The sequence below is a fragment of the Loxodonta africana genome, chromosome 3 (assembly GCF_030014295.1).
Source record: "Loxodonta africana isolate mLoxAfr1 chromosome 3, mLoxAfr1.hap2, whole genome shotgun sequence".
Classification (NCBI taxonomy): domain Eukaryota; kingdom Metazoa; phylum Chordata; class Mammalia; order Proboscidea; family Elephantidae; genus Loxodonta; species Loxodonta africana.
Window position 1 is genome coordinate 167,107,226 of NC_087344.1, and position 16,380 is coordinate 167,123,605.

Sequence of the window (16,380 nt, forward strand, 5' to 3'; positions counted from 1 at the left end):
CTGACCCCTCATGTCCCACAATGAAGCCAACCAGACCACCTTTTCCTTAGTGGCACCACTGCCTAGAGGAGCTGCCTGGACCCCTGGCCTGTAGGGCTCAGCCTTGAGCTCCTTTTCTGTCCTAAGACACCAGAATGGCTGGTGTGAGGGCCCTGCTCCAGCATGGTCCCTGCCCCAGCCCTGTCTGATCCCCAGGTAAGGCTGAGCTACACCTGCTGTGTCTTGTCCTCCTGGCTACCTGGACTCAAGACTGACGGTGGTAGTGGTGGTGGTGGTTAGGGGAGAGGGTGTCTTCCCTTTGTCCTCTGGTATCCAAGACAAGGGGAGAGTGGACGGTGATGTGTGTGTGTATGGGGAGAGTTATAAGGTTTCTTGCTCATTTCTGTCCCTTCTCCATGTCCCTCTGTCCCCCACCGTGGGGATCTCTACCAAAGGGAGACCGCTCCTGTGCCTGGTGCCCTCATTAGCTCAGCTTTCATCGAGTCCATGAGGACCTGTGTGTGTTGTTGTGAGGGCGCCAGGACAATGGGGAAGGGACTGAGCTGTCCACAGCTTGTGGGGCCCTGGGGGACTTCCTCCTGTCACCCTGTCCTGGCAGCTTTCACTGATCCAGATGCCCCTCCTCTCTGTTCCCAAAATAAATCTCAGCAGCACATATCCCACGGTATTGTAAGTGTTATTTTTCCTGCCAACTAGAACATAAATTCATGGAGGACAGAATCCATCTCGTACTGACTTTTTATATCTGAAGTCTATCACAGTGCCTGGCACACAGTGAATATTCATTAAAAGTTAGAAGCTTGAAAGAGTTTTCTCTAGGTAAGGGCCTAGAGAATGCTACAGTCATGATTGAGATATAACATCTAGAGACAGTTATCTCTGCCATTGGTGATATACAGTAAAGTTCACAAGATTGTAAATCAAAATGTCTGGGGGAAGGAGCCACTAGCTCTTTTTAGCTTAAGTGGTAATAGGTTCTAGCTGCCAGTTGGAAAGCTGGACCTGAGACAGGCAGGCCCTGTTTGCTGGACCTAAGCACAGCAGATCTGGGTGGTCAGGAGGTGGTGTGGGCATTTCCATGAAGTCGTCCACAAGCAGCAGGACTCATTGGAGAAACGTGGCTTAATAGATTCCCCATAACATGGCCCGATTGTGGAGTGGGGCCTTGTTGAGGTACAGCCTTCAGACTTGGCCCATAGTAGAAAGAAGATTTGGAGAGGAGTCTTACTGGGGCTTGTCCAGATGGTCACTGCCTGCAATGCACCTCCTGCAGTTATTAAATAAAAAGGGAGCCAGAGGAGTAATGTTGAAAGTAGTGAAGAAGTCAATGATTGATTAAAAAACATAAAACTGGTAAAAGTTCAGCAAAGCTAGATGTTTATGAACCTCATAAGATACCAGTTAGTTAAACTAAAAGCTTATTTACACTTTAAAATTTATGATCTTAAAGACAGAAGGCATAAAAATACAAGTGAATAAAGTAATAGAAGTTGGGGCTGAAACTATGATAACAGATTAAGTAGTTAGAATAAACATATTCATTCAGATTAACAGGTAAATAGCAAATGATTTCTCAAAAGGACCAGATATTACTATCTACTTCAGGCTCTGCAGGCCACATGGCCTCTGCCAACCACTCAACCCTGTCCTAGCGTGAAAGTAGCCATTAATAATCGAAAAATTAATGGCTGGTCTGTGAACCAATAAAACTTCATTTTAATAAACAAGTAGATGTAGTTGGCCAACTCCCAACCTAGAAGCTCAAATTTAAAAGGCATAACTATATTAAATATAAAATATTGGATTTGAAATTTTAAAGGTGATTAATTACTAAAGGAAAAACAACAAAATAACTTAACGTTTAAAAATGATGGAAGATCTCCTAAACAAAGCAGTTGCAAAGGAAAACATTTTCTAAACGTTGTGGTCAAATTATACTGCATAAAGTGAAAATATACATTTCAAAATCTGGGGTAGAAGTAGCAAGCACATCTATGTACTTCAAACAGAGGCAACCAATAAAGATGGGTATATTATGGCCAGGATCTAGCAGAGGTCCCAGGACCTGAGGCCTCTTGGGGCTCCTCCAGTCCTCATACCCCATCAGTGAATCTCTCCTTCTGGATGTGGAGACTGGGACTCACTCTCTGGGAGCATGGTTGCCTGCATGGTGTCTCCTGCATTGATCTGTTGTCATTCATCGTTAATTACAAATTTCTTGTGAAGCATTCCCCGTTAACAATGTATTAGTTAAAGAAAGACTAAGATGGAAGATTCCAAGACCACAGCTTATAGAAAGAAGTTGATTCTTCTTTCATATAACAGATCCACAGGGAAAAGTCCAGGTTGGTGGGGCAGCTCTGCTCCACGAAGTTATTCAGGGACTCAGGCTTGTTCCATCTGTGGCTCTGCCATTCCCTAGGATGCTGTCTCATCTTGGTTGAGTTTCTACCATGAGTTTGGGGAGGAAAAGAGAGAAAAAAAACCTACAAAGCACGTTTCTATCACACAAGTAAGGCGGACCCGCTCTCCGTGTGATTGTTGTCACACCCCTAGTTAATCAGATCTGGCTTTTATCGATGGACTCCACTTTGTGGTGTGGCCCCTTTAGCCCCCCTCCCTCAAATGCCCAATGGCCACCTACATTTCCTCCACTTTTCCTCTTAACTTCCCATTTGAACAATTTTGGAAGGGAGCAGATACGGTTTAGGTCACAGTTCAAAAAGATTATCTGTGAATACAACTATAAACACTTCACCATAGAAGATAAAACACTGATCAATCTACTAAATCTAATTTTTCTTCAAGCCTCTAAAGCAACATGAACCTTGTCTTGTTTGTTCTAGTCCCATCTCTCCACACCCTTGAAAATGGCCCCTTCTATTAACCTCAGGTTGGTTCTCTGTCTCCACATCTGGTCACACAGCAGCATCTAGTCACTTAAAATCCAGATATACCCACATCCATTAAACTCTTCCGGATTTAAGTAATTTCCCTGTATATCTGCTTTCTTTTCTTAACATTAGTTTCTGTTATACAAATAGTGCATGAATACATGTTGTTGAGTGCTGTTGAGTCGATTCTGACGCATAGTGACCCCATGTGACAGAGTAAAACTGCTCCACGGGGTTTTCTAGACTGTAATCTTTATGGGGGCATATTGCCAGGTCTCTTTCTCCTATGGAGCCACTGGGTGGGTTCAAACCGCCAACTTTTCGGTTAGCAGCCAAGTGCTTAACTGTTGGGCCCTGTCTTAGTTATCTAGTGTAGCTATAATAGAAATACCACAAGTGGATGACTTTAACAAAGAGAAATTTATTCTCTCACAGTTTTACAAGGCTAGAAGACCAAATTCAGGGCGTCAGTTCCAGGAGAAGGCTTTCTCTCTCTGTCAGCTCTGGAGGAAGGACCTTGTCATCAATCTTCCCCTGGACTAGGAGCTTCTCAGCACAAGGACCCCGGGTCCAAAAGATATACTTTTCTCCTGGCACTATTTTCTTGGTGGTTTGAGGTTCCACTGTCTCTTTGCTTGCTTCTCTTTTTCATATCCCAAAAGAGATTGACTTAAAACACAACCTAACCTTGTAGATTGAGTCCTGCCTCATTAACAACATAGAGATAGGATTCACAACACATAGGATAATCACATCAGATGGCAAAATGGTGGACAATCACATGATACTGGGAATCATGGTCTGGCCACGTTGACACACATTTTGGGGGGACACGATTCAATCCATAATGACCACGAAGCATTTTTCGTAAAATTCCATTTATAATTATTTGACATTATGCATTAACCATCCTGATAGCACCCAATATTACCTTTATGCAGGAAGAATCCTAATATTTACCACTTCAGAATTTTTCTACTTTTTTAAATCAGGGCTTGTCTCTGACAGTTAACAATGAAACAAAAAAAGCCCATTGCTGTTGAATCAGACTCATGGCAACCCAATAGGATGGAGCAGAACTGCCTCATAGAGTTTCCAAGGAGAGGCTGGTAAATTCAAACTGCCAACCTTTTGATTAGCAGCCGGGCTTTTAACGACTACGCTACCAGGGCTCCAAGGTATCGTTGTTGTTGTGTGTGTACAGTCGATTCTGACTCACAGGCCCTTTGAAGTCCTCTAAGGCCTCTCCTTTCTGTGTGATTACAGGAGCAATTATGTAGGTTAATGCAGCTTCTTTAACATCCAAGCCGTATTCGGACTCATACTCCGCCAAAGCATTACTGCGGGATTCTGGGTCTTTGCACATTGAATGATGTTCTACTTTATCACAGCTGTTTCCTGAAGTAACAGCAAAGCAGCTAAAAAAAGAAAAAAAAAAAATTTGATGTTTTTATTTTATTGTCCCAATTTCTAGAATTTCTTGTGAGATTAGAAGCATGTTTTTTTCCAAAGAGGAGCCCTGGTGGCAAAGTGGTTAAAGCACTCAGATGCTAACAGAAAGGTCAGCGGTTTCAACCCACCAGTCGCTCTGTGGGACAGCTTCTGTAAAGACTAAAACCAACCAAAACTAAACCTGTTGCCATGGAGTCAATTCCAACTCCTAGCGACCACGTAGGACAGAGTAGAACTGCCCCATAGGGTTTCCAAGGAGTGGCTGGTGGATTCGAATTGCTGACCTCTTGGAAACCCTATGGGGAACTTCTACTCTATCCTAAGGGTCACTAAGAGTCGGAATTGATTCAACAGCAAGGGGTTTGGTTTTTGGTTGTTTCCAAAACATTCCAAATACCTGGACTACACAATGAAGTGAATGGAAATCAGGAAAAGTAACACTTAGGGAAAGAAGGGTGATGTACTCTTCACTCTGCTGCTGCTCCCAACCCAGTCCGTCAGTGAGAATAGGAAACAGAACTCTTGATTTTGGGTTTGTTTAGTGTTGTAACTCTAGTGTTGGCCCCTCCCCCTTTTCAAACCCTTGTGTTCCATCCTGCCACCCCCACCTGAAGGCAGTCAGAGGAAGCCACCCTGAGAAGGAGCTGCTAATGGTCCATCACTGACTGGCCTCTGCCCCAATTAGCAATGAAGATGATGACAGCTCTTCTATTACTTCTCATTTCCCTTTCCCTCCTATTTCCTCCTTTCTATCTTTCCCTGTCTCTTTAGTTCTTCTTCACTGTCTCCCAGGAAAGTTGAATCCTGAGAACTTGGAACAGCTACCTGGACAACTGAAACAATTCTCCTTATTCCTGGGAAATTGTCCTGATTTGCAGGGGAGAAGGTAGGAAGAAGGGAAAGGAGAGGACATCTCTCTATCTCTGCAACTGTTTATGAACTCTCCAGACCTCATCATCTTGTTGTCCTTCTTCTAGCTCACCTTTGTGGACTCTTACCTATGATGTCTTAGATCAGAACTGCATGTTTGAGCCCAAGTGCCTGGATGAGTTCCCAAATCTGAACGCTTTCATGTGAGGCTCCCTGCACCTTTCTCTTACAGAAAAACTCACAAGCTCCCCTGGGCCCTGAGGAACCCCAGGGTGGTAGATTGTTGCCCAACACCAGCTTTTGCCTAAAGAGACCAAGAGTGGGTCACCTCTAAGCCTCTAAGTCTTGGTAAAGGCCTGACTCCTTTCACCCCAAAGGCTCTGTCTACCAGAAATGGGGGTAGGTGGAGGCAGGCAGCATGTGAATGTTGTAGTTTTGGTCTGATTCTTTTGAACTCGGTTCGGGTCTTTATCGCGTTTGGTATGCTTTCCCTTCAGGCTTTGGAGAAAATACCTGTGTACATGCAGTCTGACTGCTTCTTCAAGATTCCCATCAACAAGACGGTCCAGTGGGGCAACAAGAAGATATGCTGAGCTGGAGGCAGAGTCACACTGCTTGTCTTGTTCCATCCTGTCCCTAAGGAGGCCTTGTCCTCTGTCTTCTCTGCTCTTTTACAATAAATAGTACTTAGATCATTGCTGTCTAGCTGGATTTCTCTTAGCAGTAGAGGCCAAAGGAGAGTAAGGATATGTGGAGGGTTATGAAGATGTGAATGCAATCTTTCCACCATTCATACCCCCTGCTCCCCAGGTATGTTCATGGCTACAGCGATTCATGCCCAAGCCTGAAGGGTGGGTACTTGAAATAAAGACGAGATTGAACAGTTGCAGAGAGAAGGTATGTCAAATGGGACTGGAGGCCCTGTAGAAAATACAAGAAGATATCAAGTAAAACTCTGTATACTGAAGGTACTGATGAACTGGAGTTGAGAAACTGACCCATGTATATATGAAAATTTAGTATGACAAAGGTGGTATTTCCAAAGTGTGGGCTAGCCAAAAGTAGAGCTAGGATAATTCTTAACAATTAAAAATAACAGAGCCCTACCTCACACCATCCATGAAAACTAATTCATCTGGAATTTAAACACAGTATTAAATACCAAGCTATAGAAATATTAATGAAACTATGATTGTGATCATAAGGTGGGGACAGTTCCTCTAATAAGATAGCAAAAGAAAAATCCACGAAGAGTTACCAATTGAACAGTATCAAAATTGAAAAGTTTTCTATGATAAGGAACAAATATGCAAAATTGAGACAGGTGACGAAGAGACAAAGGAACCAAAGATTACCTAAAGAACTCTTATCAGTCATTAAAACTCAGAAGAAAAATGAACAAAATCTATGAACAAGTTAGAGAACTCAAAATAGGTGTGACCAAAAAAAAAAGGAAAAAAATGTTTAACTGTAATCCAAGGAACTGCAGATTACACCAGTGTGATTCCATAGTTCATCAGATGACAAATATTAATCAATTGATAAAGTGTTGGCAAAGCTTGAGAAAGTGCTAAGCATTTCCTACTGGTGAGCTTGTAAACTGGTATAGCTCCAATGGAGGACAATTTGTCAATATCATTTAAAATTTAAACATCCTATGACATGACAATTCCAACCTATAAAATCTCAACCATACACCAAAGGAGGCATATACTGAGGTGTTCATAGTTGAGTTTTTAAAATTAAGTGGCAGATTAGTACATACGGTATGATATCGTTCACGTTTTGATTAGAGCAACTGAAACATCAGTCTACTTTCCACAGATACACGTGTATGTAAATGAATAGAAGAAGGTCTGAAGGACACACAAACTGACGACAAGGTCTCCTACAGGCAAATGGGAAAAAGGTCAGGCTTCAGGGTAGAAGTAAAAGGGGACTTTACAGATAAGGCCAGGTTTTTTTCTTTTTATTAAGGTGAATGTATTCATGTTTTCTTTTTTATTGAGGCAAGGAGCTGTGGTGGCCCAACAGTTAAGCACTTGGCTGCTAACCGAAAGGTTGATGGTTCGAACCCACCCACTGGCTCTGCAGGAGAAAGACCTGGCAATCTACTCCCATAAAGACAACAACAACAAAAAAAAACCCATTGCCGTTGAGTGGATTCTGATTCAAAACGACCCTAGAAAACCCTATGGGACAGTTTTAATCTATCACATGGGGTGTCTGTAAGTCACAATCAACTCAACAGCACCCAACATGTATTCATGCACTATCTGCGTTAAAAAAAAAAATTGCTGTCGAGTCGATTCCAACTCATTTGTGTAACAGAAACTAATATTAAGAAAAGAAAGCAAACTTAGGGGCAAACAACTTAATCCACAAGAAGAGGTTAAACGGATGTGAGTATATTTGAATTTTAAATGAAAAGGTGCTGCTGTGTGACCAGAGGTGGAGACAAAGCCAACTTGAGGTTAATAGAAGGGGCCGTTTTCAAGGGTTCAGAGGGCTGGGACTAGAACAAACCAGATAAAGAGACTGTTGTTTTAGATTTAGAAAATTAGATTTGTTAGATAGGTCTGTATTTTATCTTCTACGGTGAAATGTTTCCACTTGTATTCACAGATACTCTTTTTGAACTGTGGCCTAGACCCTATCTGCTTCCTTCTAAAATTGTTTCCAATGGGAAGAAAACTGCAAGAATGGCTGACACGCAGGTGGCCATTAGACATTTTGGACAGGACCATACTTTAGTGGGGGCCTGATGAGAACTTATCATCAATGATGAGTGACAAGAGATCAGTGTAGGAGACACCATGAAGCAACCTTGCTCTCAGAAAGTGAGTCCCCTTCTCCCTATCCAGAAGGAGAGACTCACTGATGGGGTGTGAGCACTGGAGGAGCCCCAAGGAGCCCCAGGTCTCGGGACCTCTGCTAGACACTGGCCACAATACACTCATCTTTTTTGGTTGCCTCTGTGTGAAGCACATAGGTGTGCTACTTCTACCCCAGACTGTGAAATGTATGTTTTCATCTTTTACATTATAATTTTGACCACAATGTTTAGAAAATGTTTTCATTTGAAACTGTCTTTGTTTCTTAGATCTTCCACCTTTTTTAAGCATTGAGTTATTTTGTTCTTTTTCCTTTGATAATTAATCACCTTTTTAATTTCAAATCTAATATTCTAGCTTTTATATAGTTATGCCCTTTCAGTTGGAGCTTCTAGGTCAGGAGTCCACCAACTACAGTCACTAGTTTATGTAAATAAAGTTCTGTTGGAACGCAACCCAGCCATTCCTTTAAGGACTGTCTATGGCAGCTTTTACCCTAGACTGGATTGAGTGATTGGCAGAGCCAGTGTGGCCTATACAGCCTAAAACCTTTACTATTTGACCTCTTAGTGAAAACATTTGCTGTATACTACTCTAGATATATACGTTAATCTAACTAAATATTTTTATTCTAGCTACTTTTATTGTAGTTTCAGCCCTAACTTCTATTACTTCATTCACTTGTATTTCTATCCTATCTGTCTTTAAGTTTATAAATTTTAAAGTTTAATAAACTTTTAGTTTAACTAATGTGTATCTTACCAGGTTCATAAATCTTCCACCATTACTGAACTTTTATCTTACTAGTTTTATGTTTTTAATCAATCATTGACTTCTTCACTACATTTAACATTACTCCTCTTGCTCCCTTTTTAATAACCTCAGGAAGTACACCGCAGGCACTGACCACCTGGACAAAGCCCAACAAGACTCTTCTCCAAAATCATCTCTATGCTATGGGCCATGTCTGAAGGCTGCCCTTAACCAGGCTCCACTCCACAATCTGGCCATGTTATAAGGAACCTGCTCAGCCACATGGTTCCCCAATGAGTCCTGTTCCACTGTGGACGACCTGATAGAAACGGCCACACCACCTTCTGACCACCCAGAAAAGCTACACTTTGACCCCACAAACAGGGCCTGCCATCTCAGGTCAAGCTTTCCAACCAGCAGCTTGATAGAGCGTATAACCATTTAAGCTAGAAAGAGCTAGTGACTCCTTCCCCCAGACATGTTGATTTAAAATCTTGTGAACTTTACTGTATTTCTTGATGCCACAGATGGCTGTCTTCAGACCTTTATATCCCAGTCATGACTGGAGAGTTCTCCAGGCCCTTACCTGGAGATAATTCTTTCAAATTTCCAACTTTCATTGAATATTTACTTTGTGCCAGGCACTGTCACAGATGAGATATAAAAAGTCAAATAAAACATGGATTCTCTCTTCCATGAATTTATGTTCTAGTTGAGCAGAAAAACAGGAAAAACAACAGTTACCCTACAGTGGGATACGTGCTGTTGAGATTTATTTTGAGAACAGAAACGAGGGGCATCTGGATCGGTAAAAGCCTCCAGGAGACGGTGACAGGAGGTAGTCCCCCAGGGCCCCACAGCCTATGGACAGCTCGGTCCCTTCTCCATTGCCCCAGCACCCTCACAACCACACACACAGCTCCTCATAGACTCAATGAAAGCTGAATTAATGAGGGTGTCAGGCTCAGAAGGGGCCTCTCTTTGGAAGACATCCCCATAGTGAGGGACAGAGGGACATGGAGAAGGGACAGAAATGAGCAAGAACCTTTATAACCCTCCCCAAACGCACACATCGCCATCCACCCAGCCCCTATCTTGGATGCCGGAGGACAAAGGGAAGACACCCCCTCCTCCAAACACCACCATCACCACTAGCAGAGCTAGTCCTGAATCCAGGTAGCCAGGAAGACAAGACATAGTAGGTGTGGCTCAGCTATTACCTAGGGATCAGACAGAGCTTGGGCAGGGACCACGGGAGCAGGGTCCACCCACCAGCCATACTGGTCTCTCAGGGCAGAACAGGGAGCTTAGGGCTGAGCCCTACAGGCTGAGGTCCAGGCAGCTCCTCTGAGCAAAGGCTATACTGAGGGAAAGGCAGTGTGGTTGGCTTCACTGCAGGGCCAAGAGAGGCCAGGACAGGGATTGGCTGAAGGGAAGTAGGAAACTGAGATCTTTAGAGGGCCTAGATGGAATGAGGTTGCGGTGGAGAAATAAGTCCTTGGGGGAGGAGAATGGAATGAAAGGAGGAAAAGGGAGGAGAGGGATGGTGCTGGCGGGGTGAGGACAGGCAGGTGTTCTCCCAGCCTGGGGCAGCAGGAACAGGGCTGACTCCCCCTCACATCTTCTGGGTTTACAGACCCTACTTATTGCCCCACAGGGCTGGTTTTGTATAGATAGGACTTGGGAGGAAGTGGCTAGACTTCATGTAGGCAGAGATCCTCTTCAGGCCCTGAGGGTGAGAAAAAGAAGGCCCAAGATCAGGGTCTGCTGCCCCACTGGTGGCTCTAACACACTCTACTACATGCACAGCCACCTCATGAAAACCAAAAAAAAAAAAAAAAACCTGTTTCTGTGGAGCTGATTCTGATTCACAGCAATCTTATAAGATTAGAGATCAGAATAGAGCTACCCCATAGGATTTCCAAGGAGAGTCTGGTGGATTCCAACTGCCGACCTTTTGGTTTGCAGCTGAACTCTTAACCACTACACCACCAGGGTTTCCTCCAACTCATGGGACCCTGTAAAAGTCCTTCCATCTGGGGTGAGTACTGGGACGTAAGCCTATCTTCCTATGGCCGTGGCCCAGTAAGTTAAATCTTCCAATTTCCTTTCATCCCTTATCTGAATAAGAGTTCCCATCTCTGGAGAGCCTACACTGTGCTAGGTGCTTTATATCCACCGGAGATTACAATATAGGATTAGAAAATCCTCCGAACTACCCTTCCTCCTGCTCACCCAGCAGGTTGTAGGACAGGGCTGGAATTCAGCCTGGCTAGTTCTCTCCCCACTCTTGGGCTCCTTCTGCTGCACCACTTCCCCTACCCCACAGGAGGACATCTCATTTCCAGTGGAACAAAATTCTCCTTTTGCAGAGGGAGGTTTATGAATCCCAGCACGCCTCCCCAGGGTTTGCTCACAGAATGGGGCCTGAGCAGGAAAAAGGGGCTCAGAACATGCCTGTGCAGCCTGCAAGGGAGGTCAAGCTTGCACAGAATGACTCAGCAAATCTGGGGGCAGGTAGACAGGGGGAGCTGGGCTACCAATGCCATTCAGGGTCAAGCTGTAATTATTCCACTTGCAGGAGAGACTCCAGGCTTCTCAGCTTGGTAACAGTCTCACTGTACTCCAACCTACCTCACCTCTAGCTAAGGAAAAAAAAAAAATAAGGAGACCAGGCCAAATGACACTCAGGTGTGTGTTCGGGGCTATCATAACAGGGTAGACAATTCTCAGAGGATTCAAAGACATCTGGAACTTCCTAAACCCAATGGGACCAAGCTCTGGCAAATCGCAGGCCACTGTCCACAGCCGACATTCACAGGCATTCCCAAGGTGCTCAGCTTGGACCAGAACCAGAAGCTGATGAGAACTAGCCAAGAAAGCAGATCTCTGATGGGAAGGGGTAAAGAAAAAAGAACTCTACGCTGAAAACCATGTTGGACAACTGCCTCAAATTATCAAATCTGTAATCAAGTATATTGGGTTGCTCTCAAACCAGCTGATCACATGTGATGGATATCTGGCTGTGAGGTGGGGTCCAGGCTGTGTTCCTCTAGGACTGAGTAGGCACCACACACCCACACACCTCCTGTAGCCTTGGTTATCCAACCACACTGAGCTCAGAGGGTGGGCTCCAGGGCAGGGCCAACTTTGCAGGCCCCACTGTGCCTGACCCAGTGCCTCATCCACAGGAGATCATCAGTGAACATGAGTTAAAATAAATGTACTGATTTATCTCAGAGATGAAAAACCTTAGACAATGGGGAAGAAGAACGGGTAGAAGAATGGACGGAAGGACACTCTCCCATCATAGAATAAGATAAAGTCCTTCACAGGGGCACCCAAATAAATACTCAAACCCCAGCACCTCTACAGACCTGGGAGCTTCAGAACATGCCCACAGGTGGACTAGACTGGTACAAAGCGTTCTGGAGGTCAAGTGTAAATATTGTCTGTGTCTATGGAATTTACCACCAATCCTTCCTTGTCTCAGTCCTACTACTACCAGCTACATACACACTCCTCAAGTTCTGCCTCATCCATACTTTGTTAGGCTGTGAAGCTCGGGCAGAAAAAGGGCTCGAGCTTTCCCTTTCAGCACAGGAGAAAGACAGCCACTGACTACTGCTCATAGAAGTTGACAGGAGGCTTGGCACAACCTGTACTGGTTCTGTGATCTTGAACAAATTCCTTATCCCCTTCAGCTAAGTTTTCTCATCGATAACATAGTGGTGATAATTCTATCTACCTGGTAGTAATGTTGTGAAAATTAAATCTGGCACTATATATGTAAAATGCTTAGCACAGGTCCTGGCATAAAGCAAGTGCTCCATAATTGCTAGTTATTGTTAATTTTAGCCCCCCAACTAGGAAAGTGTCATGGAGATGGGAGAAATATCAAAGAGGTTCCAGCATCACCTCAAAGCGGGCAATGAAGTCCTTCAGGTTTGGGAACGCGTCCAGGCACTTAGGCTCAAAGATACGGTTCAGGTCAAGGATGTCATAAGCAAGGAAATCCACAAAGGTGATCTGTGAAAACCAAGGATGAGTGAATGGGAAGCTCCATCATCTGGGAGGAAAGACAACCTGTGTCCCCATCTCCTTCCCCCTTTACCTTGTCCCCTGCAAACCACGGCCGCTTCCCCAGGAACTCTGAGAAGAGCCTCATCTTGTCAGGGAGCCCCTCCAAGTACTGCGGCTTCAGCTTCTCCTGGGGCAGAAAACAGCTGTTACCACCCTCGAACCCTGCTCCCAGGGCACAGGGGCAGTTCCCCAACTGCTGCCAGCACCTAGCTGTTCACAGGTGAGCCGCCATTCTCCCTGGACTGCCCCTGGGCCAGTGCCCAGGCTTCCATTTAATCAACCAGTATTTATTAGACCCCCTACTAGGTATCACTTCCATTTGTCAGCGGCATGAGAAGGCCCAGAGGAAAACAACTCTGATTTGACTCTATCACCACTGAGCCCCATCAACCCACCTTTCAGTCAGACCCAGGAGTGCTGTGAGCCTCTGGCCAAGTGCAAGACTCATATGTAAAGGAACAAGAAGTATAAGAGCTCAAGGAAAAAAATGGGAAGTTCTAGCTTGCAGGGTGGCACAAGACTTGACAGGGTATTTGAGTAGTTTCCTGAAAGATAAGGAGAGTTCAAGATGCTGAAAAGGAGGAGGGAGGGGAGAGAGCATTCCCGCAGAAACAGACTCTGTGGTGATGCTGTGTGGCTAATAATCAAGGTACATGAGAATCCTGTCAGTAGCAAGGGAAAGACACTGGGAAAACTAGTTAAACACATTGTTTAGGAACTTAATTTCCACACTGGGGAGTCTAGGCTTTATCCTACAATTAGAGGGGATTGATTCAGAGTTTTCATTTGAGGAGATTTAGGGTTATTTGGGCCGTATGGGGCAATTCTACTCTGTCCTATAGGGTCGCTACGAGTCGGAATCGACTCGACGGCAACGGGTTTTTCAGGGTTATGAAGGTCACTCTGGTAGCAGTACAGGGGACGTCTTCAAGGAATCGTAGCTCTAAGGCGTTCAAAGGGCAAACAGGAGCACTGTAGATGGGAATGCAAGAGTCCAAACTCCCACTTCAAACCCTGCCCTGGCACAGCCCACTGGAAACTCACAAAATCAGGGCTGTAGCACACCCTGGCCAGGTCCATGCTGGTGTCCATAACCTGGTTCTCCAGGATGTCCACGCGGATCTTCTCCTCTTCTGTCTCCCCACCTGCAGCCCACACATCGGACACTCACCCTCAGCATCCCATGCAGCCAAGCCCTGGGAATGGCCGCCTGGCCTCCTGTGCCCCCACACCTACCCCCAGCCCCACTCACACAGGTCGTGCTTGCGGGCAATGTAGCGCAGGATAGCGTTACTCTGGGTGATCTTGTGAGCCCCATCAATTAAGTAGGGCAGCTGCAATGGCAACCAGGCAGGTTTGTTGTGCCGCCAGACTCCCCAACACCCCCATCCCCTATGAAAGGGCAGACTGGGACCTGGCACGCTGAGGGCCTGGGCCATGGTAGACACCGAAGAAATGTATGTACAGCGCATGCATGATCTGGAACAGGGAACACCACGGAGAGGCAGTGAAGAGAACCAGGAATGAGAGGGGTGGAGCAGAAGGCACCTGGTAGTAAAACTCCAGGCTGGGGGAAGGAGATGGAGGAAGAGACACCTTTTAATTCCCCTCCCCCCCCCCCCCCCCCCCACTCCCGTACCTACATTGGGAAAGTCCAGGCCAAGCTTGAATTTCTCATTCAGCCACTGGCTTCTGTCATAGTCCGGAGCTATGGTGGGAACGATGAAATGAAAACAAACCTCCTTGTAGTCCAACATTCCGTCCCCAGCGTCACTGCAAGAACCCCTGAGGCTGGTGGATCTGGCAGCTGACAGAACCACTAAGTCTCACACTCCCAGGACCAAGGCTTACAAAAGGCTTAGGCAAGCCCGCGGGGGAAATTGGATTCCGATTATTGATAAGGGGTGGGAGCAGATCCAGCTGGTGCAGGCCCTGCAGAGGTGGGCAACAGGTGGCCAGGGCATGGGCTGCTTGTTACCAAATCAGCATTAGTTGGCAGAGGGGCCAACACAAGGGTGTCATTACCGTCCCCCATCGTGTACTTCTTCTCCTTATAGTTTGAGTCGGTGTATTCCAGAAGCAGGCGGATTGCATGGGCCAGCTGGGAGAGACAGCAGGGGGAAGGGGTCAGAGATGGCGGGATCCTGCCTGCCTGACTTCATCTCTTCCATGTAAGCAGGCACCACCCTCCCCTCTCCTCACACAGCCGAGAAAACCCCACAGAAGTCGCACCCGTTGTCTCTCATTACTCCCCCGTCCTCTATCTCATTCAGCCCCAAAGTACTCAGCGTGGAGGAGGACAGGCTGCAGAATGGGGCTCAAGTCCAGCAAAGCCCCTGAGAGGAATCTACTAGAATTGGTCCCCGACCTGCTCAGCACTTCCTCGCCACCAGGCCCCCGTCCCACCCCAGCAAGCGGACCCTTTGCTTACCCCGCGGATATCCCAGTAACCCAGGGTCACGGCCATGGTGCACGTGTTCGCGGTGGTCTCAGCTGGTCCACGTCAGGGGAGCTGAGGTCGGACTTTACCAAGCTGTCCCGGGCGGAGTTCCGTGACGCTAGGCCCCGCCTCCAACGCGCTGAGTCGGTGCATTTCCGCACCCCCATCTCCGCCTTAGCCCTTCCCACCGCCTGCCTGCAGACGCCCGGACCCCTCCCTTTCCAGTTCTGGGCGCCGGGCCTAGAGGGCGAAAGGGAGTAAATTCCATTGCTGCTACCAGCTTGGAAGATTCCGGTAGGCCAGGCTTGGACGCACAGAAACCGAAGGCAGCTGGACCCCTCAGTGGCTTCCTCTGCCCGCGTTCAGACCCCAGCTGGGTCCTGGGGGAGACCGTGGTGCACTTGGGGAGACAAGGCAGAAACACAAGAGAAGTAATGCTCCTCGCCTCCCTTTCCTTAGGGCCTTGCTCGGCCTTTGCTCCTCGGTGCCGAGTTCCCTAGGAATCGGTGAGGCTCAGGCCAAAATGGGACTGCACTACAACCAGAGAGATTAAAATCAGCACCTATACAAGGAAAAGGACTCCTGGTCTATCAGAAAAGCTCCTGGGAGGTCTGATGCTCCATGATGGGTTCTCCTTTACAGGAACAAAGTAGCAGTGGACGGGACTGACCACCCACTACCAGGGACAGAGAACAGGAAATGTGGGCTCAGTGTTTTCTTTTCATGGACTGTTAAGGACCCTGCCCTTTGTCAGTCCTCTGGCAAAGGAGTGTAAGGAACAACTGGAAATTCAACAGTTAGCATTTCAGCCCATTGTGTGACTCTAAATCCAGGAATCAGACCCAGCAATAAGACTGCATATAAGGTACAGCCCCAGGAGTCTCCCTCCAGCCAGCTAGATAACCCTCACATTGACCCACCCCCAAACCAGGACCAGTGACATGAGAGTGGCAGTCACAGAGGGCAAGTGAGCAAGATCTTTTCTTCAGCAGGGCCAGAGGCCTGTGCTGTGCGGGGGGGGGGGGGGGGGGGGGTGGTGCAGGGTGGAGCCAGG

At 46.4% G+C, this 16,380-nt stretch overlaps 1 protein-coding gene across 3 annotated transcripts; it reads right to left on the minus strand.

Annotated features, from left to right (window-relative positions):
• Window positions 1-3,308: 3,308 nt before the first annotated feature.
• On the minus strand, window positions 3,309-15,461 carry LOC100670040 (glutathione S-transferase Mu 1). 3 transcript variants are annotated; one of them, XM_003409555.4, is made up of 8 exons: window positions 15,318-15,459; window positions 14,912-14,987; window positions 14,530-14,594; window positions 14,139-14,220; window positions 13,931-14,031; window positions 12,918-13,013; window positions 12,722-12,832; window positions 3,309-4,312 (listed from the first exon to the last, which is right to left on the minus strand). In XM_003409555.4, exons 1-8 carry the CDS (start codon window positions 15,351-15,353, stop codon window positions 4,280-4,282), a joined length of 600 nt encoding a protein of 199 aa, XP_003409603.2. In that variant the 5' UTR covers window positions 15,354-15,459; the 3' UTR covers window positions 3,309-4,279. The 3 variants fall into 3 exon arrangements, with proteins under 3 accessions (XP_003409603.2, XP_003409602.2, XP_010587854.2); XM_003409554.4 differs by lacking the exon at window positions 3,309-4,312 and adding an exon at window positions 9,555-10,532; XM_010589552.3 differs by lacking the exons at window positions 3,309-4,312; window positions 14,139-14,220 and adding an exon at window positions 9,555-10,532 and having other exon boundaries at window positions 14,526-14,594; window positions 15,318-15,461.
• Between the last annotated feature and the right edge of the window lie 919 nt (window positions 15,462-16,380).

What these genes read in the sequence shown, in the direction of transcription:
- LOC100670040 (XM_003409554.4), bottom strand. Translation starts at nt 15,353, where the DNA reads ATGGCCGTGACCCTGGGTTACTGGGATATCCGCGGG. An exon ending in GTTACTGGGATATCCGCGGG is followed by an intron (nt 14,988 to 15,317) that starts GTAAGCAAAGGG and finishes TGTCTCTCCCAG; the next exon opens with CTGGCCCATGCAATCCGCCT. An exon ending in ACTTCATTGCCCGCTTTGAG is followed by an intron (nt 10,533 to 12,721) that starts GTGATGCTGGAA and finishes TCTCACCCTCAG; the next exon opens with GGCCTGAAGAGGATCTCTGC.